The sequence below is a fragment of the Carcharhinus amblyrhynchos genome, chromosome 15 (genome assembly GCF_965287045.1).
Source record: "Carcharhinus amblyrhynchos chromosome 15, sCarAmb.v2.hapA, whole genome shotgun sequence".
In the NCBI taxonomy this organism is placed as follows: Eukaryota; Metazoa; Chordata; class Chondrichthyes; order Carcharhiniformes; family Carcharhinidae; genus Carcharhinus; species Carcharhinus amblyrhynchos.
This window is the reverse complement of record NC_137338.1, coordinates 66200950-66224842: the sequence shown is the minus strand read 5'-3', so window position 1 is coordinate 66224842 and position 23893 is coordinate 66200950. Positions and strand designations below refer to the sequence as shown.

Sequence of the window (23893 nt, the reverse complement as noted above, 5' to 3'; positions counted from 1 at the left end):
TTCCATGAACAACTAGTACCTCAAGCTTGAAATTCAAATTGCACCAAGCCGAGCACCTTCACTCGTTATGGCCATTTGTAGGCATGATGTGGATATGCCAGCGTTGGACTGGGGTAAACACAGTAAAAAGTCTGACAACACCAGGTTTAAGTCCAACCGATTTATTTGATAGTAAACTCACAAGCTTTCGGGGTTTGCCCCTTCGTCAGGTGAATGGAGAGTTCTGGCCTCAGACAGAGCATATAAAGCACAAATAGTTTACAGATTACTGATTAGAATGCGAATCTTTACACCTAACCTGCTGTTCAAGTCCTAAAATGGCCGACAACGTGAGTGGAAGGAGCACTGATCACAGGTTGAAGAGATGTATATTGTCTCCAGACAGTACAGTAAGTAAGGTTTTGCAAACCCAGGCAAGTCACGGGGGTTACAGGTAGTGTGACATGAACCCAAGATCCCTGTTGACCCTGTAACCCCCCGTGACTTGCCTGGGTTTGCAAAACCTTACTTACTGTACTGTCTGGAGACAATACACATCTCTTTAACCTGTGATCAGTGCTCCTTCCACTCACGTTGTTGGCCACTTTAGGACTTGAACAGCAGGTTAGGTGTAAAGATTCGCATTCTAATCAGTAATCTGTAAACTGTCTGTGCTTTGTATGCTCTGTCTGAGGCCAGAACTCTCCATTCACCTGACAAAGGGACAAACCCCGAAAGCTTGTGAGTTTACTATCAAATAAATCGGTTGGACTTAAACCTGGTGTTGTCAGACTTTTTACTGCATTTGTAGGCAGCCACTTTACAATGTGCACTTGCGTCAGGTGAAACCGACATACACGAGGGAAAGCCATGTTCTATTAAAGTGTAATCTTATCTTAATTCATCCTCAGACTTCTAACATTCATGAATGACTCAATTCATTATTCAGTGTTCTGTTCTAAAACTCAGTACATAAGAACATAAGAACATAAGAAATAGGAGCAGGAGTAGGCCATCTAGCCCTTCGAGCCTGCCCCACCATTCAATAAGATCATGGCTGATCTGTCGCGGCTCAGTTCCACATTCCCGCCCTCTCCCCATAACCCTTAATTCCCTCTCTTATCAAAAAGAGAACAGATTAATAGCGCGTTGCGAGAGGAGAAGGGAAGCAGAAAGACGCTGACGCAGCTCTGCCTTTTGCACATGGAGTCGTCATCAACCTTCCCCAGAAATATCTTCAGCACCAAGTGACTCTATTTTCTTCTGCTTACCATTTTCTAAAATCTAGCTAACTACATTCCACAAGGGACATTGCAGAAAAACAAGGGCCATCACTCACTGCGTGCTTTGATCCAAGTAAGTAATTACTCGGTCTGCTTCTTCTTCCAGACGTTTGTTTACATGGTGAAGATACTCCGACACCTAGATTTAGAACATTAACATTGAAAGAGAACTGGTTCCAAGTAGAACACTAGTTAAGAATCTTTGTCAAGAGTCTCTGGTACTTGCCTCCCTCTCTTGCATTAATCTTTGTCCTTCTGCTGCATATAAACAATTGGTATCTTCCAAAAATCGACGTTCAAAAGATTCCTGGTAGACCTGTTTGATACAACGTGTAACTACTGGAGGCTTCCAAGAAAGAAAATTTCAATTTGAATGTTATAATCTCCTTTACCTGCAGGTCAGACAGCATACTCAGCAAACTTCGGATCAAACTTCTGTCCACAACTTCCCCGTTTCGCTCTTTTTCAATCAACAAAAGTATCCCATCAATGGTTTTGCTTTGTACAATTCTGTCGTTGATGACATGGGTTCGGAAAAGCTCTAAACCTACATCCCTGGAAGTGTTGAAGCACATGATAATGACAAACAACTTAATATTCCAAAACTGCAAAAGAACATTCTGCACAGGGGAACGATGAAACAATGGCAGGACAGTGGTTAGCACTGCTGCCTCACAGCGCCAGGAACCAAGGTTCAATTCCAGCCTCGGTCACACTGTGTGGAGTTTGCCCATTCTCCCCATTTCTTTGTGGGTTTCTTCTGGGTGCTCCAGTTTCCTCCCACAGTCCTAGGTTGTGTGGGTTAGGTGTATTGGCCATGTTAAATTGACCCTAGTGTCAGGGGAATTAGCAGGGTAAATGTGTGGGGTTATAGGAATAGGGCCTGGGCGGGATTGTGGTCGGTAAAGATGGGCTGAATGGCCTCCTTCTGTACTGTAAGAGTTCTATGACCAGAACAAACGTGGTGCAATGTCAAATTTCTATGACATCGTCTAGCACAAAAGTTGTGCAGTTATAATCTATAGATACATTTATCAGTTTAGTTTTTAAGCATTCATTTTAAGAAATAAATTGGTTATATTTTCGATGGGGTTTCAATATTGTGTAATTGTTGCCGATTTGTATTCAGCAACTCAAAAAGCTGGGAAGAGGGAACACAAGTGAGATAGGCAGGTGGAAAACGGAAATGAGGGATAGGAAAAGAAAAGGGGAAACAGAAAATCAGGGAGGCTGGAGGAAAGGAGTTGGGGAGAATGAGGGAGACGAAAGGGAACGAGAGAGAAAGATTTGATTTGATTCATTAGTCTCGAATGTATTAGTATATAGTGAAAAGTATTATTTCTTGCACACTATAAAGACAAAACAGAGAAGGAGGGAGTGCAGAATGTAGTGTTACAGTCATAGCTAGGGTGCAGAGAAAGATCAACTTATTGCGAGGCAAGTCTGATGGTAAAAGGGAAGAAAGTGTCTTGGTTGGTACGTGTCCTCTTTTGTATCATTTTTCCAATGGGAGAAGGTGGAAGAGAGGGTGCATGGGGTCTTTAATTATCCTGGCTGCTTTGCCGAGACTTTGGGAAGTAGACAGTCAATAGGTGGGAGACTGCATTGAGTAATGGACTGGGCTTCTTTCATGACCCTTTGTAGTTTCTTGCAGTTAGAATGTCAGTGAGAGAAAAATCATGAAAGAAGTAAACGGCAGCAAATAGCCACCCTTTTACAGCAGCAAAAGAGACTCACGGATGGTATGTGCCTCCTGGGTGCAAGAGTCAATTATGTCTCGGACCGTGTTTTCAAGATCCTTAAGGGGGAGGGGGATCAGTCACAGATCATAGTGCACGTTGGTACCGACGTAGGTAGAAGGAGGGATGGGGATTTAAAACAGGAATTTAAGGAGTTAGGATGGAAGCTGAGAGCCAGGACAAAAAATGTTGTCATCTCTGGTTTGTTGCCAGTGCCATGTACCAGTGAGTTGAGGAACAGGGAGAGAGTGCAGATTAACATGTGGCTGCAAGGATGGTGTAGGAGAGAGGGTTTCATTTACTTGGATAATTGGAGCACATTCTGGGGAAGGTGGGACCTAAACCAGAGGGGCACTAGTATCCTGGGAGGGAAATTTGCATCGGCTCTCCAGGTGCGGGGGGGGGGCGGGGTAGTAGTAGTTCAAACTAATTTGTCAGGGTGATGGGAAAATGAGACGTAGTCCAAAAGCCAGTGTTGAGGGTCGCGAGGTACTGAGGAAGGTATCAAGGTCGCAGGAGTGTACAGGCAGACAGGATGATAGGTTGTATCTACTTCAATGCAAGGAGCATCAGAAATAAGGTAGGTGAACTTGGAGCATGGACTGATACTTGGGGCTATGATGTTGTGGCCGTTACAGAGACAAGGTTAGAACAGGGACAGGAATGGTTGTTGGCAGTTCCAGGGTATAGATGTTTCAGTAAGAGAAGGGAAGGCGGTAAAAGAGGTGGACGAGTAGCATTGTTAATCAAGGATAGTTTAAAGGCTGCTGAAAGGCATTGAGGGCAATCTGCCTACTGAGGTAATATAGGCTGAAGTTAGAAATAGGAAAGGATCAGTCATATTGTTAGAAGTTTTCTATAGGCCCCAAATAGTAATAGAGATGTGGAGAAGGAAATGGCAAAGCAGATTATGGATAGGTGTGGAGGTCACAGGGTAGTTATCATGGGTGGCTTTAACTTTCCAAATATTGACTGGAACATTTATAGGTCGAATAGTTTGGATGGGACACTTTTTGTACTGTGTGTGCAGGAGAGTTACCTGACACAATGTGGATAAGCCGACAAGATGTGGGGCCACATTGGACTTAGTACCAGGTAATGAACCCAGCCAAGTGTTAGATTTATTTGTGGGAGAGCACTTTGGAGATAGTGACCACAATTCGGTGTCCTTCGTTATTGCAATGGAGAGGGATAGGGTCACATGGCAGGGCAAGGTTTATAAATTGGGGCAGGGGTAACTATGATGTGATTAGGCAAGAATTAGGGAGGATCGGGTAGGAACAGAAACTGTCAGGTACAGGCACAAACAAAAAGTGGAGCTTTTTCAAGCAACAAATACTGCGTGTCCTTGAGAGGTGTGTCCCTGGCAGGCAGAGAGGAAATAGCTGAGTGAGGGAACCATAGTTCACAAAGGAGGTTGAATGTCTTGTTAAGAGGAAAAAGGAAGCGTGTGTAAGGATGAAAAAACAAGGTTCAGTTGGGTCGCTTGAGGGTTACAAGTTAGCAAGGAATGAGTTCAAGGGCTTAGGAGTGCTAGGAGGGGGCATGAGAAGTCCTTGGTGGGTCAGATAAAAGAAAACCCCAAGGCTTTTTACTCTTACGTGAGAAATAAAAGAATAAATAAATAAAAGAATGGCCAGTCAAGGATAGTATTGGGGACATGAGCATGGAGTCAGAAGAGATAGGTGAGGCATTAAATGAATACTTTTCTTCAGTGTTCACTAAGGGAAGGGGCTATGTTTTTGAGAATGTGTGTGTGGTACAGGCTGATAGGATGGAGGAGGTAAATGTTCTGAGGAAAGATGTATTAGCAATTTTGAAAAACGTGAGGGTCGATAAGTCCCCTGAGCCAAATGGGATACATCTCAGGATACTTTGGGAGGCAAGGGATGAGACTGCAGAGCCTTTAGCTTTATCTTTGGGTCCTCACTGTCCACGGGGATCGTGACAGAGGACTGGAGAGTGGCGAATGTTGTTCGTCTCTTCAAGAAAGGAAATAGGAATGACCCTGGTAATCATAGGCCAGTTAGCCTTACTTCGGTGGTCGATAAGTTAATGGAAAAGGTACTGAGAGATAGGATTTATGACCATTTGGAAAGATGCAGTTTAATCTGGGATAGTCATCACAATTTCGTGAAGGGTAAGTCCTGCCCCACAAATTTGACTGAATTCTTTCAGGAGGTAACCAGGTGTGTAGACGAAGGTAGAGCAGTTGATGTCATATACATGGATTTTAGTAAGGCGTTTGATAAGGTTCCCCATGGTAGGCTCATGAAGAAGATAAGGAGGTGCTAGACAGAAGAAAATTTGGCCGATTGGATAAGTAACTGGCTGTCTCATAGAAGCCAGAGGGTGGTGGTGGAGGGAAAATTTTCAGACTGGAGGCCAGTTACCAGCAGTGTACCACAGGGATCAGTGCTGGGTCCTCTGCTATTTGTGATTTTTGTCAATGACTTGGAAGAGGGGGCTGAAGGATGGGTTAGTAAATTTGCTGATGACACCAAGATTGGTGTAGTGGATGAGGTGGAGCGGGCTGTTGTAGGCTGCAAAGAGACACCGATGGGATGCAGAGCTGGGCCGAAAATGGCAGATGGAGTTCAACCCTGATAAGTACATTTTGGTAGGAGGGTCAACAGCAGGGTTCTGGGGAATGTGGAGGAACAGAAAGATTTTGGGGTTCATATCCAGAGGTCCCTGAAGGTTGCCACTCAAGTGGATAGAGCCGTGAAGAAGGCTTATAGTGTGTCAGCATTTACTAACAGGGGGTTTGAGTTTAAGAGCTGTGGGGTTATGCTGCAACTATACCGGACATTGGTGAGGCCACATTTGGAATATTGTGTTCAGTTCTGGTCACCTCACTATAAGAAGGATGTGGAAGCATTGGAGAGAGTGCAGAGGAGATTTACCAGGATGTTGCCTGGTTTGAAGGGTAGGTCTTATGAGGAAAGGTTGAGGGAGCTGAGGCTTTTCTCTTTAGAGCGGAGGAGGATGAGAGGCGACTTAATAGAGGTTTATAAGATGATGAGAGGGATAGAGTGGATGTGCAGAGACTATTTCCTTGGGCAGATGTAACTGTTACTAGGGGCCATATCTATAAGGTTCATGGTGGGAGATATAAGAGGGATGTCCGAGGTAGATTCTTCACTCGGAGTGGTTGGGGTGTGGAATACACTGCCTGCTGTGATAGTGGAGTCGGACACTTTAAGAACTTTCAAGCAGTTATTGGATGGGCACATGGAGCACTCCAGAATTATAGGGAGTGGGGAGTTTGATCTTGGGTTTTGACATATTTCAGACAACACTGAGGGCCAAAGGGCCTGTACTGTGCTGTACAGTTCTACGTTCTAAGTAATTGGGGACTATGCTGCAATGAGAATGTGGAAGACGAACTAAACAGGCAGTGAGGGAGAATGAGAATATCCTACATTTTGGAAATTGTGATTTTTGGTTGAAGGGTATGTGAAGCGACCTCTATGTTTTAACCAGTTTAGATGCTGGTCTGATTGTGTATTTTAAACATCTCCTCTTTTTAATCTAACAACAACAATGTGAATGAACACCAGCGAGGATATATCTGAAAGCAAAACAGAGAAAATGGGGAGGGCATCAAACTGGGGGTTGGGGAGGGGTGCAGAATTATATCAACAATAGGACAGACAGACTTGCATTTATGTAGTGACAGAGCGATCTTACAAGGAATGAGCTGGTGGTCAAATAATTTGTCTGGACGATGTTGGTTGAAGGATGAACATGGAGAATAAATATTCAAAGGTGAGGAGTGGAATCTGTTAAGTGGACATGGGAGGGCAGATGGAGCATCGATTTAAGTCTCATCAGAAAGGTGGCCCTTCCAACAGTGCAGCGCTCCCTTCGTACTGCACTGCAGTGTCAGCCTGGGTTATATTCACAAATCTGTGGAGTGAATCTTGAACATTCTGATTCAGATCCAAGAGTGCAGTCCAGCTGAGCCTCAGCTGACAACTCAATGTCCCAACCCACCCACTGCCACCAAAAGTACTGGAAGGGTACCAAGTGCTTCTTAGTCAGCGTCCCCAGAACTGTCAGCAAACTTCTCTGTTGTCAATTATTCACAACCATATCTGAATCAATGCATTCATACACACTCCTGCATCTATCAGCGTAAATATACAAAAGTACTAATAGGTCAAATGAAGAATTCTGAAGGAAAAAAACATAGAAACTAGAAGCAGGAGTAGGCCATTTGGCCCTTCGAGCCTGCTCCGCCATTCACCTTGAGCATGGCTGATCATCGAACTCAATATCCTGTTCCCCCAATTCCCCCCATATCCCTTGATCCCTTTAGCCCCTAGAGCTATATCTAATTTCTTCTTGAAATCACACAATGTTTTGACTTCAACTACACTCTGTGGTAGTGAATTCCACACATTCAACACTCTCTGGGTGAAGAAATTTCTCCTCACCTCAGGTCTAAAAGGTTTACCCCTTAAACTGCATTATAAAGAGCCTTGAATGTAGTAAAGCCATTTCAAAGTGCTTCTCAGTGAGGGCAAATGCAGTTTTTTAAAAAATGTATTTTTTTAAATAGCAATAAGCCATATGAAACAGTACAATTGCTTCCAACACGAACCTCTATTGCTAGTAAAAAGGAAAATGAAGACAACATAGGCTAAAGATGCTCTCTAAGGTGTAACAGAATTCACAAAAGTGAAGCACATTTAAGGTGTGCAAAGCAATGATTAGTGATTTCATGAGAGTTGTGGTCTGATTAGTTCCTCAATTATCCACCAGTTTCCTACAATCTACACTGTGGTATGCACAGGCTGGCTGTTCAATACATATTTGAGGGGGTGAACTAATCGAAAATGTGAGGCGGGCAGGGGGGCTTTGCAAAGAGAAAGAGAGAGAGGGGAGTGGAAAGAGTAGAGCAGACAGAATCTCTTGCCCACCATGTACACTAAACATACCGAAAGGTGAGCTCCTGACTAAAATAAATCATGAGATAATCACCCTTGCACCCAAAGTTAACAATCGCACATAGCCCTCTTCCCCAAGCAACTCACCAGATCGACGGTAACATTGAACTCTGCAGAACATAGGTTCGGTCGAGAAACAAGAAAATGCTTCTGATCATCATCTGCAGGTTAATGAAGATAATAAAAAGTAAAAATGGTTGTGCAACAAGAACTGAAATATTGTTCTTGAGGATACATTCCCCAAGATCAGAAATACATAATACTGTATTCAAACAGCAGCTACTTACCATTTGTCGACAGTGATCTTGCCAACATTTGTTAACCTTCTTCAGAAACAGACTGTTATCCAGTGAATCCGTGGAAGCAAAGTCAAGGAAAAACAGATTATCCCCAATTATCAACACAACATCCTCAATTAGTTATAGATCATCCCATTATTAAAATATCCTCATTGAAAATCGATCAGTGCTAGTTATTAACAAATTATCCCTGTTGACAAAGGGGATGAAGTTTTCTAAGCTGATTTATTAGTGTCACAACTAGGCTTACATTAACACTGCATTGAAGTTACTGTGAAAACTCACATTGAAATCCTCAAGGGCCAAAAGATCATCCCAGACCCCATGTTCCTGGCATGACTCCCTGCCGTGACAGGTTCTCGCTGTGATGGCAGCACGACCTGACCATCGACAAGGTGCACCCCCCACCCCCGCCAAGGTCCCATCACCCTTCCCCATGCCGAGGCCTGCTGCACCACAGCCCCTCCCCACACTGCTGCCAACACCTTTACCCACGCCGCTGCCCCATGCTGCCGCCAAACTGATGCCCTGTCGCCCTTCCCCCTTCCTTGTGCCACCACACTGACAGAGAGGGCTCCATCACTCCTCCCCACACTGCTGTCCCTTCCCGCTGCCACCAACCCTCCCCAAGCTGACACGCTGTCACCCCTCCCCACCACAGCAACCATAATGCCATTCTCTATTTGTCACATAATGAAATAGTCCATCAGGTGAAATGAACATGAAACACAAAGGTTACTGTAATGAGCTGAGGTGTCAGATAGAAAAGGGTTTATAGTTTCTAACATAACTCTGCCACTTAAAATAGTCTGCTTATAACTGGTGAGTCTTTGCAACAACTAAGGGCAGATTATCCCAATAAGTTTACATTGCTGCTCAAGGAATGCTTACATATCCACTGCACAGCAAGAGTGCAAAGAGAATGCAGTAAACAAAGCCACCTCACGTCATGTTAGGCAAGGTTTGGACTTCACTGCTGAATAGGGACATGATTTGTAAAAGTGCTGGGGGAAAAAAAAAATCATACCCGTACACAGCACTTCGAAGAACATGATCAGCATAAATACAATCAGAAATATCAATCACAAATATATCCAGGGGAAATGAGGCAAATAGTACAGATGCATTTAGGGAGAAAACTACGTAAACAAGCACATATGAGGAAGGCAATAGGAACCTATTCGGGCATTCTTTTCCTAGACATATTGCTCGCTAATATGAAAGTGAGAGGCTCTCACAAACAACTAAGAAGGAAAGTACAGAACAGCAAGATGTGGAGAATGAGGAGAAGACCTGCCCTTGGACAGTTTCCTACGATACAAATACATGAAGAAGAACACAGGATATGTAGATAGAATGAGATGAAGAGGGATGGGAGGAGACTTGTGAAACTGGCATTGGCCTGTGATGACTTCAGCCAGGCTAATGAGGTTGGCTTGCCATAGCGTGAAAAGAAATAGCTGATGAGTCCTAATTGATGGTTAAATCAGGGCTTCCTATTTAAAGCAGGTGTGTGTCAGTCTCAGCCTGCATTTAGCAGGGAGCAACTAGAGAGCTGGCTGTACAGATGTATGGTGTAAATAAAGTAACTTAGTGATGAGACTTCCACCTGAGTGAGGACCTGTACGTAAAGTTGGCAGGATGACTCCTATTCACAAAACTGGACATGAGCTACACATACCTGCAACTACAACTGAACAAGGATTTGCAAAGGTTCGCCACAATAAATACGCTGAAAGGCCTCTTCCAGTACAAAAGATTAACTTTCGGGGTTTCGTCAGCTGGTGCCATATTCCAAAGGACCACGGAGAGCATCCTCCAGGGGTTACCACAGGTGGCAATTTACCTAGACGATGTTCTCATTACAGATAAAATAAGGGCAGAACATCTGCAGAACCTGGAGGAAGTTCTTAGGAGATTTGCAGTAGCAGGAATGCATTTGAAAACAGAGAAACGTTTCTTTTTAGCACAAGTAACCTACCTTGGGTACAAAGTGGATACGTTGGGCCTATATCCTCTGGAGGATCGGATGCAAGCAATGAAAGATGCCCCGGCTCCCACAACCATTCAGGAGCTAAGGTCGTTTTTAGGACTGGTAACATAGTACAGGAAATTCATACAGAACAGTCCTCCATTCTGGATCCCCTCCACCAGTTGCTAAAAAAGGGACAAACCTGGGAATGGTCAGCCCACCAGGACAGAGCCTTCGAGAAAATTAAACAGCAATTCTCATCTGAAAATGTATTGGTACATTATGGACCCAAAGAAGGAATTGGTACTCACCTGTGATGCGTCCCCACGTGGAGTTGGTGAAGTCCTAGCACACAGGTGGCAGAATGGACAAGAGCAGCCAATAGCGTATGCCTCCAGGACCCTGGCAATGGCAGAGCGAAGATAAGTTCAAATTGAAAAGGAAGGACTGGCGGTAATCTTCGCAGTTAAAAAATTTCACCAGTATTAAATAGGCGAAAATTTACGATCGTTACAGATCATAAACCCTTGTTGGGCCTATTGAAGGAAGACAAAGCCGATAGCGTCAGCCCAGATCCAGCGTTAGGCATTATTGCTGGCACCGATTGGAGTACCAACCAGGGACTAGAGTGGTGAATGCAGATGCCTTAAGCCAGCTACCATTACCCGAGACCCCATTATTGGGGCCCAGAATGGAGGAGACCGTGATGACGTGAAACTTTCTGGGTACCCTCCTGCTGGATGCACACAGTATGCTAGTGGACGCAGAAAGATGCTGTATTGGCACCTAGTGCTAACAGGGCAGCTGAAAAGACTGGGTCTATCCACTGTTCCACCCACACTGGAGCAGAAGGGGGAAGATCATGGTGGAAGATGTGATCCCACTTGGACAGCATGGGTCGTCAGGCCATACTGGCTGAACTACACTATGGACACCCTGGAGTGTCAAAAATGAAGATGAAAATGAAGATCAGGTGTCCTGGTCTGGATACAGACATAGCACAACTGGTAGGAAGTGCCAGAAGTGCCAATAGGGGCAGAAGGCACCACCGGCAATCCTGCTGCACCCGTGGGAATGGCCAGGTATACCATGGTCGCAAATCCATGTCGATTCTGCAAGCCTGTTAATGGGGTTCATATTTCTGATGATAACAGATGCCCATTCCAAATGGTTAGATGTCTATAAACTAAACTCAAACACGACGGCAACCACTGAGAAACTGCACCTCATTTGCAACGCACAGGATCCCAGAGATATTAATTTCCAATAATGGTTCTGTGTTCACCAGCCTGGAGTTCACAAAATTTATGAAAACAAACGGGATCTGGCACATCAAGATGACACCTCACCACCCAGTGTCAAATAGGCTAGCAGAGAGAGCAGTCCAGAAGTTAGAGGCCGGGTTGAAAAAACAGCCAGCGGCCTCATTAGAGACAAAACTCTTAAGGCAGTTATTTGACTATAGGACAACTCCACATACCACCATGGGAACTGTGCCAGCAGAGTTACTGATGGGCAGATGGCCCCACACCAGGCTGAGCCTGTTGTTGCCAAACCTGAGGGGAAATGGAAAGACCTAAGTGGGGCTGTAACAACACTTGCTGAAAGAGGCACTTTGAAGGGGCAAGAGTGAGTTTTGGGTCAGAAGTTATGCAAATTGACCCTGGGTAAGCAGAACAGTTGAATCTGGGACTGGACCGGTATCCTCCTGAGCATAGGTAGGCAAGGCAGTGGTAAGGAAACACCTGCACCAAGTCTGGGCCTCAAGCTCTCCACCCATTCCAGAGCCACATCTCCCTTGCAGCCTCTCCTGCACCCTGGATGGGGACCTCAGGGTCCGAAATGGACAGAGGAGATGACGCTGCAGCGATTTCCCCTACCACCTGAAGTGGACGAGGAAGCAGACCTCCGGTGTCCACAGCGGAAGAGACGGGCACCCAATGTTCACACACCGCCGACATCAGAGGCCACGTTGGAGGTTCCTGACACGGCTCTCAAGTGGAGGAAAAGGCCCCCGAGGGAAGCAACCTGAGGGGATTCCTTGGGAGCGACTGGACAGCTGGCTGTGTACAGATGTATATTGTAAATAAAGTAACTTGGTGACGGGATTTTCGCCTCCATGGGGTTATTACAGGACCAACTGGTTCAAATGCACCACTGAAGCAGGTTTAGTATTTCAGCTCTCCCTCCTGAAAGCTGGACAAACTTCCTCACTCAGAGCTTGAGTTCCGTTTGGACCAGAATGCCTTTCAATGAAATTAGCTCAGAAATGTGTCCTAGCAGGTGCAAGCTGCTTGGGTGATTTAAGAAGTGTGCTCTACAACAAATACAATATGAAAAGTTTAAAGTAACTTGTTCCTTGCTCGAATGCAACACATTTTAACCAAAAGTTGATGCATTTTCAATACTCAATGTGAAGTATGCTTGTGTTAAAGTATCTCCTATTAACAGATTTACGATATGAAAATTATGAAAGATCTAATAGAAACATAAAATCCTGATGGGACAGGACAGGCTAGATGCGGGAAGAGTACTCCCGATGTCGGGGAAGTCCAGAACTGGGGGTCAGTCTAAGAATAAGGGGTAAGCCATTCAGGATTGAGATGAGAAAGAATTTCTTCGCTCAGAGAATTGTGAACCTGTGGAATTCTCTACCACAAAAGATGTTGGGGCCAGCTCATTAAATATGTTCAAGAGGGAGCTGTTCATGGCCCTTGTGGCTAAAGAAATCAAGGAGTATGGAGAGTAAGCGGGAGCGGGATACTGAAAGTGCATGATCAGCCATGATCATATTAAATGGTGTGCAGGTTCAAAAGGGCTGAATTACCGACTTCTGCACCTATGTTATGTTTCTATGCTACTTTGAACCCAATTGGATTATTTTCATACAGGAACATGGTTTCTGCCAGAATTGTACTTACCTGCAAGTTTCAAAGAAATCAAAGTAGAGGATGCAAAACTGTTTGGTGTACAGCACTAAGTAACAGCAATCATATATAATATAAATTGCAGACAAAGAACATCACAGGGGAGAAAAAGGATATTCTCGGAACTGCAAAATCTGTGCCTTGACATGGTCTTCACATACCTGTCTCAGTTGTTTGTACAGCGTTGCTGACACATTATAGGAACACAAATTTTCAACAGCCTGCATATTACAGAAAAGCCCATTATTTCATGAAGTAGATCTCAATCTCTGTACAGAAAAAAAAAACACACAAAACAGTCATCTACAACCACAGCACAACAGCACTTTAGTGCACTGTCAAAGCACAGGAACTAGTGAATAACAAAAAGGCACATGAATTATCTCCGATTTAGGAAAGGGAGAGGAGGCAGGCACTACTTGACACCAGCGTCTTAGAACCATAGAAAATTACAGCTCAGAAACAGGCCTTTTGGCCCTTCTTGTCTGTGCCAAACCATTTTTTGCCTAGTCCCACTGACTCACACTTGAACCATATCCCTCCACACCCCTCTCATCCATGAACCCGTTTGTCTTAGATGTTAAGAGCATTTACCACTTTATCTGGCAGCTCATTCCACACTCCCACCACTCTCTGCGTGAAGAAGCCCCCCCTAATATTCCCTTTAAATTTTTCTCCTTTCACCCTTAACACATGCCCTCTGGTTTTTTTCTCCCCTAGCCTCAGTGGAAAAAGACTGCTTGCATTCACTCTATCTATACGCATCAAAATCTTATACATCTCTATCAAATCTCCCCTCATTCTTCTACGTACCAGGGAATAAAGTCCTAACCTATTCAATCTCTCTGTAACTCAGCTTCTCAAGTCCCAGCAACATCCTTGTGAACCTTCTCTGCACTCTTTCAACCTTATTTACATCTTTCCTGTAACTAGGTGACCAAAACTGTACGCGATACTCTAAATTCAGCCTCACCAACGCCTTATACAACCCTACCATAACACTCCAACTTTCATACTCGCTACTCCGATTTATAAAGGCCAAATCACCCAATAACTTTATCAGATTTAAAATTCATAATTGACCCAGCATTAGTTGCTGTTTGTTAGCGAGTTCTTAACATATGCCACCCTGTGCATATAGAAGCATTTCCTAACTATACTGAGAGACTTCCTCGAATTCTTTAGGCAGTTGACTCCCTAACCAGCAGAAATAGATGACCAAAACAAAGTGGGTAGATGGAGTTAAGACAGAGATCAACCGTAATCTAACAATGCTGGAAGAGAGGCTGAATGGCCACCTCTTGTTCCCATGTTTCTTGGAGGAAAATCAACACAAGTCAACTTGGATTGCAATAGTCCAATTAACTCAATTCTTTCAAGCGCGAAGCATCTAGAAGCTTAGCCAATGTTCTACCCAAGACTCAATCACCTACAAACACCCACTCACCCACTGCTGGGAAAGTATCTTAGTGGGAAAAAATCTAACCAGAATCACATAGTGACTGCGATTTTCAGCCCAAACTGGGACTATAGAAGGGTGGTCCTTCACAAATAGGATTCAAAAACACCAAAAAGAAAATCAAAGTGAAAAGAAATCAAATTGTAATGCTGGAAATCAGAAAGAAACACATTGTGCAGCTGTATTAGAAAACTTAGGGGGTATTAGAAAACTTACAGGCTCAGCAAAAGGAACTTTAACACAGATAAATGTGAGATACAGCACTTTGATAGGGAAAAAGAAACATCACCCACATCTTAGAAAATAAGAAAGTGAATGAAGTAGAAGAGCAAAATGACCAAGGGATATAAGTGAACAAATCATTAAAAGTAGCATTATAGGTTAACAAAGCAATTAATATTTCTAGTGATACAGAATTCAAAAGTTGTGAATTACACACTAAAACAAAAGTAGTTTACTGTGGATGATGGAAATCTGAAATAAACACAAAGTGCTGGATAAACCCAGCAGGTCTGGGCAGGATAAAACTGGGTAAAAAGTCCGACAACACCAGGTTTTAGTCCAACCTATTTATTTGATAATATACTCACAAGCTTTCGAGTGACACCCTCTTCGTCAGGTGAATGGAGAGTTCTGGCCTCAGACAGAGCATATAAAGCACAGACAGTTTAGAGATTACTGATTAGAATGCGAATCCTTACACCTAACCTGCTGTTCAAGACCTGAAGGTTAGGTGAACAGCAGGTTAGGTGTAAGGATTCGCATTCTAATCAGTAATCTCTAAACTGTCTGTGCTTTATATGCTCTGTCTGAGGCCAGAACTCTCCATTCACCTGACGAAGAGGGTGTCCCTCGAAAGCTTGAGAGTATATTATCAAATAAATAGGTTGGACTAAAACCTGGTGTTGTCGGACTTTTTACTGTGTTTACGCCAGTCCAACGCCGGCATACCCACATCAGGATAAAACTAGCAGGTCCAGTACAGGGTTAATGTTTTAAGTCCATTCTGATTCTTCTTGGAACTCAGCCACGAAATCTTGTACAGCTTCCAAGTCAGGCTGCTGTTAAGCAGTACTGTGTAGTTCTGGTCTGTGTTGTAAAAAAAAAAGGTGGCATTGTAGACAGTGAGGAAGGTTATCAAAATTTGCAGCAGGATCTTGATCAGCTGGGCAAGTGGGCCGAGAAATGGCAAATGGAGTTCAATACGGATAAGTGTGAGGTGTTGCATTTTGGAAAGTCAAATCAAGGTAAGACTTTCACAGTGAATGTAGGACCCCATCGTGGAACAGAGGGACCTTGGAGTTCAGGTGCATGGTCCTCTAAAAGATGGAGTCACAGGTAGATAGGGCAGTGAAGAAGACCTTTGGCATGCTGGCCTTCATCAGTCAGGGCATTGAGTATAGAAGTTAGCAAGTCATATTGCAGTTTTACAGGATGTTGGTGAGGCCGCACCTGGTGCATTGTGTTCAGATTTGGTCGCCTTGTTGTAGGAAAGAGGTTATTAAACTGGAGAGACTGCAGAAGAGATTTACAAGGATGTTGCCAGGACTCATGGGACTGAGTTATAGGGAAAGATTGAACACAGTATGACTTTTTTCTTTGGAGCGTCTTAGAGGTGTACAAGATCATGAGAGGCATGAATAGGGTGAAAGAGGTTCAGAACATTCAGCATCCAGGGATGCTGGGACCGCACAGATCAACGTCCAGAATTCCAACCCTTTTCCCTGCATTTCTCAGTGCAAGGGCTATCTCTGTTGTTATGGTACTTTTCCCAACTTTTCCTTTGCCAAGTTTGGGGAATCAAGAACCAGAGGGCATTGTTTAAGTTAGGAGTGGAAAGAATTAATGGGAGCCTGAGGAGCAACATTTTTACACAGAGGGTGGTATGTACGTGGTATAAGCTGTCGGAGGAAGTGGTTGAGGCAGGGACATAGACAATATTTAATAGACATTTGGACAGCTAAATGGATACCTTTTTAAGTTTATTTAAAAGTGTCACAAGAATGATTACATTAACACTGCAATGAAGTTAATGTGGAAATCCCCTCGTCATCACACTCCACCGCCTGTTTGGGTGCACAGAGAGAATTTAGTAAGTCCAATGCACCTAACCAGCACATCTTTGGACTGTGGAAGGAAACAAGAGCACCCAGAGGAAACCCACGCATATACAGGAAGACGTGCAGGCTTCACACAGAGTGACTCTTGGTAGTGTGAATGAGCAGAGAGATCTCAGTGTACATGTGCATAGCTCCCTAAAAGTTGGCACCCAGGTTGATAGGGTTGTTAAGAAGGCTTACGGTGTGTTAGCTTTTATTGGTAGAGGGATTGAATTTCGGAGCCGTGAGGTCACGTTCAAAACTCTGATGCGGCCGCACTTGGAGTATTGCGTACAGTTCTGGTTGCCGCATTATAAGAAAGACGTGGAAGCATCGGAAAGGGTGCAAAGGAGATTTACCAGGATGTTGCCTGGTACGTTGGGAAGGTCTTATGAGGAAAGGCTGAGGGATTTGAGGTTGTTTTCGTTACAGAGAAGAAAGTTAAGAGGTGACTTAATTGAGGCATATAAGATGATTAGAGGATTAGATAGGGTGGATAGTATTAGATAGGGTTTTCCTTGGATGGTGATGGCTAACACGAGGGGGCATAGCTTTAAATTGAGGGGTGATAAATATAGGATGGATGTCAGAGGTAGGTTCTTTACTCAGAGGGTAGTAAGGGCATGGAATGCCCTGCCTGCAGCAGTAGTGGGCTTGCCAACTTTAAAGGGCATTCAAATGGTCATTGGATAGACATATGGATAATATTGGAATAGCTTAGGTTAGAGAGTCATTAGATTAGTTCCACTGATCGGTGCAACATCGAGGGCCGAAGGGCCTGTACTGTGCTGTAACGTTCTATGTTCTAAGCTAGGAATCAAAACTGGGTCCCTGGAACTATGAGGCAGTAGTGTTAACCACTGTGGCTCCGTGCTGTTTAGAAGGATATGGGTCAAATGCAGGCAAACGGGGTTAGCTTAGATGGGCATTTTGGTTGGCATAGGCAGTTAGGGCTGAAGGGCCCATCTCCATGCCATAGATTCTATGGTCATAAAAGCACAGGAGAAAGTGTAAAAAACACCTTAAAGGCTGATACCTGAAATCAAAAGTAACAATTGGAACTTTTCTCTTTAGAAAGTGAAAGGCTGATTTTGATTCCAAAACTAGGGCTAGAAATGCCCTAAATCATTACCAATGAGGAGAAATGTTCTTACTCAGTCATTAGCGCGTGGAACTTGCTGAATAGCATGGTCATTGTGGAAAATAGCTTCGATGCTCAAGTATGTGAAACAAAAGGGAATAAGATTCAATTTGATTTATTGTCACATGTATTACTCTACAGTGAAAAGCATTGCATTTTGAACACTATACAAACAAGGCATACCATTCATAGGGAAGGAAAACGAGAGAGAACAGCTATAGCTAAGGTATAGAGAAAGATCAACTTAATACAAGCTATTAAAAAGTCTGATGGCAACAAGGAAGAAGCTGTTCTTCAGTCGGTTGGTACGTGACCTCAGACTTTTGTCTTTTTCCTGAAGAAAGAGTGCACGTCCGGGGTGTGTGACAGAGTCAGTGGGTGGGAGACTGGTTTGCATAATGGACTACGCTTCACGCATGACCCTTTGTAGTCCGCAAGAAACTATCTCCTTCGTTTTGTTGACAACCTCATGGAATCATACATTACAGATAATGTCCCAGACACCACCATCACCATTCCAGGGTGTCCCAGTGGCAGGACACGCCCAGCAGAGCCCGTGGTATACTGTTGGAAAGGAGCTGACAATATCAACTGGGGACTCCATGAAGTCACATGGCACCAGGTCAAATATGGCAAAGGAAATCTCCTGCTGATTGATTATCACATACCATCCCCCCATAGCTGCTGAATCAGTACTCCAAGTTGAACACCACTTGGAGGAAGCACTCAGAATGACAAGGGCGCAGAATGTACTCTGGGGGGGGCCCAAAATGGCTCAGTAGTACCATTACAGATCGAGCTGGTCAGGTGCTAAAGATATTAACTGCTAGATTGAGACTGTGGCAGGTGGTCAGAGAAAAGAAAGAAAAACAAACTTGACCTTGTCTTTGTCCTTAACCAACCTGCCAATGCAGATTCATCTGTCCAAGATATATCATCAGGAGTGACCGCCATACCCTCCATTTTGCTATGTGACGCAACCACCATACCAAATGGGATAGACTTTGAACAGATCTAACAGCTCAATATTGGGCACCCATGAGGCAACGTAGGCCATCAGCAGCACCAAAATTGTACTCGACCACAATCTGTAACCTAACGGCCCACTATATTCCTCACTCTACCATTACCATCAAGTTAGAGGATCAACCCCGGTTCATAGAATCCTCCAGTGCAGGAGGCCATTCAGCCCATCAAGACTGCACCGATCACAATCCCACCCAAGCCCTATATCCATAATCTCATGCCTAGTCAGTCCCCCTGACACTAAGGGACAATTTAACAAGCCTTCTATGGTCTATGTAAAAAGTCCCAGTCTATCCAGCCTCTCCTTATAACTCAAACCATCAAGTCCCGGTAGCATCCTAATAAATCTTTTCTGCACTCTTTCTACTTCAATAGATTTTTTTCTATAATAGGGTGACAAGAATTGCACACAATATTCCATATGTGGAATGTCTTACCAATGTCTTGTACAACTTCAACAAGCCGACCCAACGCCTTATTCAATGTTCTGACCAATGATACCAAGCGTGCCGAATGCCTTCTTCACTACTCTGTCCACCTGTGGCTCCACTTTCAAGGAGCTATGAATATGTAACCCTAGATCTCTTTGTTCTGTAACTCTCCCCAGTGCCCTACCATTAACTGAGTAAGTCCTGCTCTGGTTCAATCTACCAAGATGCATCAACTCGCGTTTGTCTAAATTAACTACACTTGCTATATAAATACTGTGAAGGCCAGAGCAGGTCAAAGGCTTAGAATCCCCCACGCCAGTCCACCATCTACAAGGCATAAGTCAAGAGTGATGGAATGTTCTCCACTTATCTGGATGAGTGCAGCTCCAAAAATATTCAAGAAGCTCAATACCGCCCAGGACAAAGCAGTCTGCTTGATTGCTACCTTTCCAAAATGTTTAATCTCTCCACTACCAATGGACAACGGCAACCATGTATACCATCTACAAGATGCACTGCAGGAACTCACCAAAGATCCTTAGGCAACACTTTCAAAAACCATGACCACTACTATCTAGATGGACAAGAGCAGCAGATACCTGGAAACACCACCACCACCTAAAATTTAAAAAGCAATCTCCAATTATAGCATAGGGTAGGGGGGAGATTGAGAGATACCATGAAAATCATTAAGCGGCGAAAACAAAATAGCAGAAGGACGCACTATGAGAGAAGAAGGTGGATATAGAGAGAGAATGAAAAATAATTTAAATGTGGGAGTTCTGAAATTAACAGAAATCCAAATGTTGGTTTATGCTCAGTGGAAATATGGAGTGAGATTGGGAATGGGAACCTGGGGGCAACGGGATCATCGGTGGGAGCTGTGGCTGAACCCTAATTTTGTAGAGTTGAAACAAGCGATGGACAAAGTCTAACAATTTTTGTAAACGTCTGAGTTTGATGAAGTGTCAATTTCAACTTGAAGATTGTAATTTGACAGAATGCACCTGGTTAGAGTCCAGACAAGTCTAGTATTTGGTTAATAACTGCAAGACATGAGAAAGTTATATTACTGCAAAAGGGGCATTCGTCTAGGATTCTAACCTATATTTTGACCAATCCTGATAGGTTAGAATCCTAGACAGAGTGCTCATCAGCATTTAAATTTTGCTAAACCTGAGCTACAAGTGCCTGGTAAGGTCAGGGAAATATAACCCTGATAAACAGACATACAAGGCTATGGGGAATAGGTCACAGACTGGGACTAGGCGAAATACTCTTGTAGGGTACATACATGATGGGCTGAATGGCCTTCTACTATGCTACATAATGTTGGGATACAGATGATACAAAAAAATGCAGCTCCTCAGGAGGATAGGAATGATCCTGTTGATTATGGAAAAAGGGAAGAGAAAGGAAGGCATTCCTAAAGCTGTCTTGGAAAGTAGAGAATTGAGACTAAGCACAACACAGAAATTGAAAGAGAAATAGGGTCTTTACAGTAGGTGAGTTGGGAAGTAGCGCAATTCAGGTAAAGAAGCTAACTCAAGAACAGGAAAAATCCATCCGTCTTTCAAGATATCATCATGTCTGACAAGGTTCAGACACAATTTTCTATCCAGACACGAGATTCTCGAAGTTCAGCACTGGCTTTTGAGACGCCAAATATTACACTTTCAGATACGATGCCCTTAGAAAGTGTAACCAGCAAAGACTGACCATAAAACACAATACAAAATAAGTCCCTAAGGTTTTAGCATCTCCTATTGCTATGATCATTCTCTCATGCCATATTAAATTGCAGAGTATATGGCAATGCAAAGTTTAGATCAACAAACAGACTCAATGTTCCTGTTCCATTCTATTTTACAGTTTTCATTGCTATGTCTCTTTGATATGGAGCAGGCTAGCAAAATTAATAGAAGAGCTTGGAGACATAGCAAATTTCTGCCTATTTAACAAAATTAGTGAGCAAAGGGGAATTGTTGGCTGTGGTTACCTGATAAAGTTCTTCCAAATTATACTTTATTGATGTGCTATTCTGAATGGCACCCACAGCTTCATGCAACTTCTGCCAGGTATCCTGCGTGTAGTTGTCAGGCAATTTTGGTTTATCTGCTGGAAGGTAAATGTGAATCAACAAAGCGAAGGAAACATTGTTTAATTAGTGGTTTAGAATTGATGATTGAGAATAAAATAATATGCCAGGAAACATACAGCAGGCCGTGGTATATTGCTTGGTCGCTGGACCAATAATCCAGAGAGCCAGATATTGCACTTGGGACCCAGCTTCAAACCCACTTGCAGCAGATTGTGACATTTGAATTCAATAAATAGCTGGAAAGGAAAGTCTAATGGTAACCATGAAACCACTGTCAAATGTCGGTATCACTCATGTGTCACTAGCGGACAGGACATTCCAGGCTTGAACACCAACTCTACAGGACAGGACACTCCAGCCACACACAATGATACCCGATCAGGTAGTGCAACCTCAGACTGTGACACTGCAGGACACGATACTCCAATCACTCACACCGACAAAACTGGACACTTAGCTAAAACAGCAGCAGACAACAGTCGAGTCCACATACTGACACCACTGGGTGCTGGCGGGGCAGCACAAGCCAGGGGCGGGTCTCTTGTGCCGACACAACTGAACGTGGCAGTGAAGCCTTTCACACCAACAACACTGGACACGTCACTTCAGCTAAGCACACTGCCAGTACTGGACAAGGCACTCCGGCTCATACAGTGACACTACTGGGGGGGGGGGGGGGGGCAGCTGCTGGGGGGTGATTCATAGAAATATTAGAATCATAGAACCCTACAGTGCAGAAAGAGGCCCTTCGGCCCATCGAGTCTGCACCGAACACAATCCCACCCAGGCCCTACCCCCATATCCCTACATATTTACCCACTAATCCCTCTAACCTACACATCCCTGGACACTAAGGGGCAACTTCTTAGCATGGCCAAACAACCTAACCCGCACATCTTTGGACTGTGGGAGGAAACCGGAGCACCCGGAGGAAACCCACGCAGACACGAGGAGAATGCGCAAACTCCACACAGACAGTGACCCGAGCCAAGAATCGAGCCCAGGACCCTGGAGCTGTGAAGCAGCAGTGCTAACCACTGTGCTACTGTGCCGCCCATTATTTGGTGGGGGGCGAGCTGCCAGGGGATGGGGGGGCGGGGGGGGGGGGGGGGAAGAGATGAGCTGCCGGGGGAGGGGAACGAGCTGCCAGGGGGTGTGGGGGGGGGGGGGGGGGGGGGAAACGAGCTGCCAGGGGGTGGGGGGGGGGGGGACGAGCTGCCAGGGGGTTGGGGGGGGGGGGGGGACGAGCTGCCAGGGGGTTGGGGGGGGGGGGGGACGAGCTGCCAGGGGGTTGGGGGGGGGGGGGGGACGAGCTGCCAGGGGGTTGGGGGGGGGGGGGGAACGAGCTGCCAGGGGGTGGGGGGAGATGAGCTGCCGGGGGGGGGGGGGGGGGGAGCGAGCTGCCAGGGGGTGGGGGGACGAGCTGCCAGGGGGTGGGGGGGGGGGGGGGGGAACGAGCTGCCAGGGGGTGGGGGGGGGACGACGAGCTGCCAGGGGGTGGGGGGGGGACGACGAGCTGCCAGGGGGTGGGGGGGGGACGACGAGCTGCCAGGGGGTGGGGGGGGGACGACGAGCTGCCAGGGGGTGGGGGGGGGACGACGAGCTGCCAGGGGGTGGGGGGGGGGGACGAGCTGCCAGGGGGTGGGGGGGGGACGACGAGCTGCCAGGGGGTGGGGGGGGGGGGACGAGCTGCCAGGGGGTGGGGGGGGGGGGGGACGAGCTGCCAGGGGGTGGGGGGGGGGGGGACGAGCTGCCAGGGGGTGGGGGGGGGGGACGAGCTGCCAGGGGGTGGGGGGGGGGGGACGAGCTGCCAGGGGGTGGGGGGGGGATGAGCTGCCAGGGGGTGGGGGGAGGGGGTGAGCGTTGCCGGGGAGTTGAGTTTCTGGGGTTTGCAGGCACACACCCACCTCTGAAGTTCTTGATGAACAGTTTCCTGGAAGCTTTTCCTCCGGTAGCCGCCACCTTGCTCAGACCGTTGGCGTGACCGATCACTGCCGAGAAGTTCGCTTTCCGCAAAACTCGCTGTCTCCGCTCCGCCATCCCAGCCGGAGGCTCTCCCTCTGTTTCCGCACCCCGCACCCGTCTCTTGCCCTGACCGGCCTGCGGGGAGGCCGCTTTCCCCGGGGATGAGGAACGGCTCCCTGCCTGGGCAGGCTCGGCCACTCGCACTCTCTTCTTCGGGTGTCCGCGACCATTCACATCGGTGACGGACAGCCGCTCCTCCTCGGGGGGACCCTCACAGGGAGCCGCCGCCGCCGCCGCCGCCGGCCGCAGCATAGGCCGAGGGAGGGAGAGAGAGAGAGGCCGGGGGCAGCGGGTGGACAGTCCGGGCTCTGCGCTCGCGACTGGAGCCGGCGGGCACAGATCAAGCTGACAGCGACCAGCAGAAACGGAAATGGAAGCAGTCACCTTTCACCCTGGAGACGGCCACTTCCGCTGGAGGCCCAGGACCTGAAGCAGTCTGAGGAAGATGAGCTGATTC

General features: G+C 45.8%; 1 protein-coding gene across 8 annotated transcripts in view; it reads right to left on the bottom strand.

Moving 5' to 3' along the window:
* Nucleotides 1–23893, bottom strand: part of cul4a (cullin 4A) — a 76921-nt gene extending 53028 nt beyond the window's left edge. The window contains exons 1-9 of one of the 8 annotated variants that reach the window (XM_080204095.1): nucleotides 17867–21287; nucleotides 13316–13375; nucleotides 10539–10629; nucleotides 10237–10412; nucleotides 8244–8295; nucleotides 8044–8117; nucleotides 1655–1817; nucleotides 1489–1578; nucleotides 1319–1401 (exon numbers count right to left, since the gene is read on the bottom strand). In XM_080204095.1, coding sequence (XP_080060221.1) covers nucleotides 1319–1401; nucleotides 1489–1578; nucleotides 1655–1817; nucleotides 8044–8117; nucleotides 8244–8295; nucleotides 10237–10322 — 548 coding nt within the window. In that variant the 5' untranslated portion in view covers nucleotides 10323–10412; nucleotides 10539–10629; nucleotides 13316–13375; nucleotides 17867–21287. Of the gene's footprint in view, nucleotides 1–1318; nucleotides 1402–1488; nucleotides 1579–1654; nucleotides 1818–8043; nucleotides 8118–8243; nucleotides 8314–10236; nucleotides 10413–10538; nucleotides 10630–13271; nucleotides 13424–17866; nucleotides 21288–21309; nucleotides 21429–23318 lie in introns of those variants that run through there. The other 7 variants (XM_080204091.1, XM_080204092.1, XM_080204096.1 and 4 more) reach the window with 7 other exon arrangements.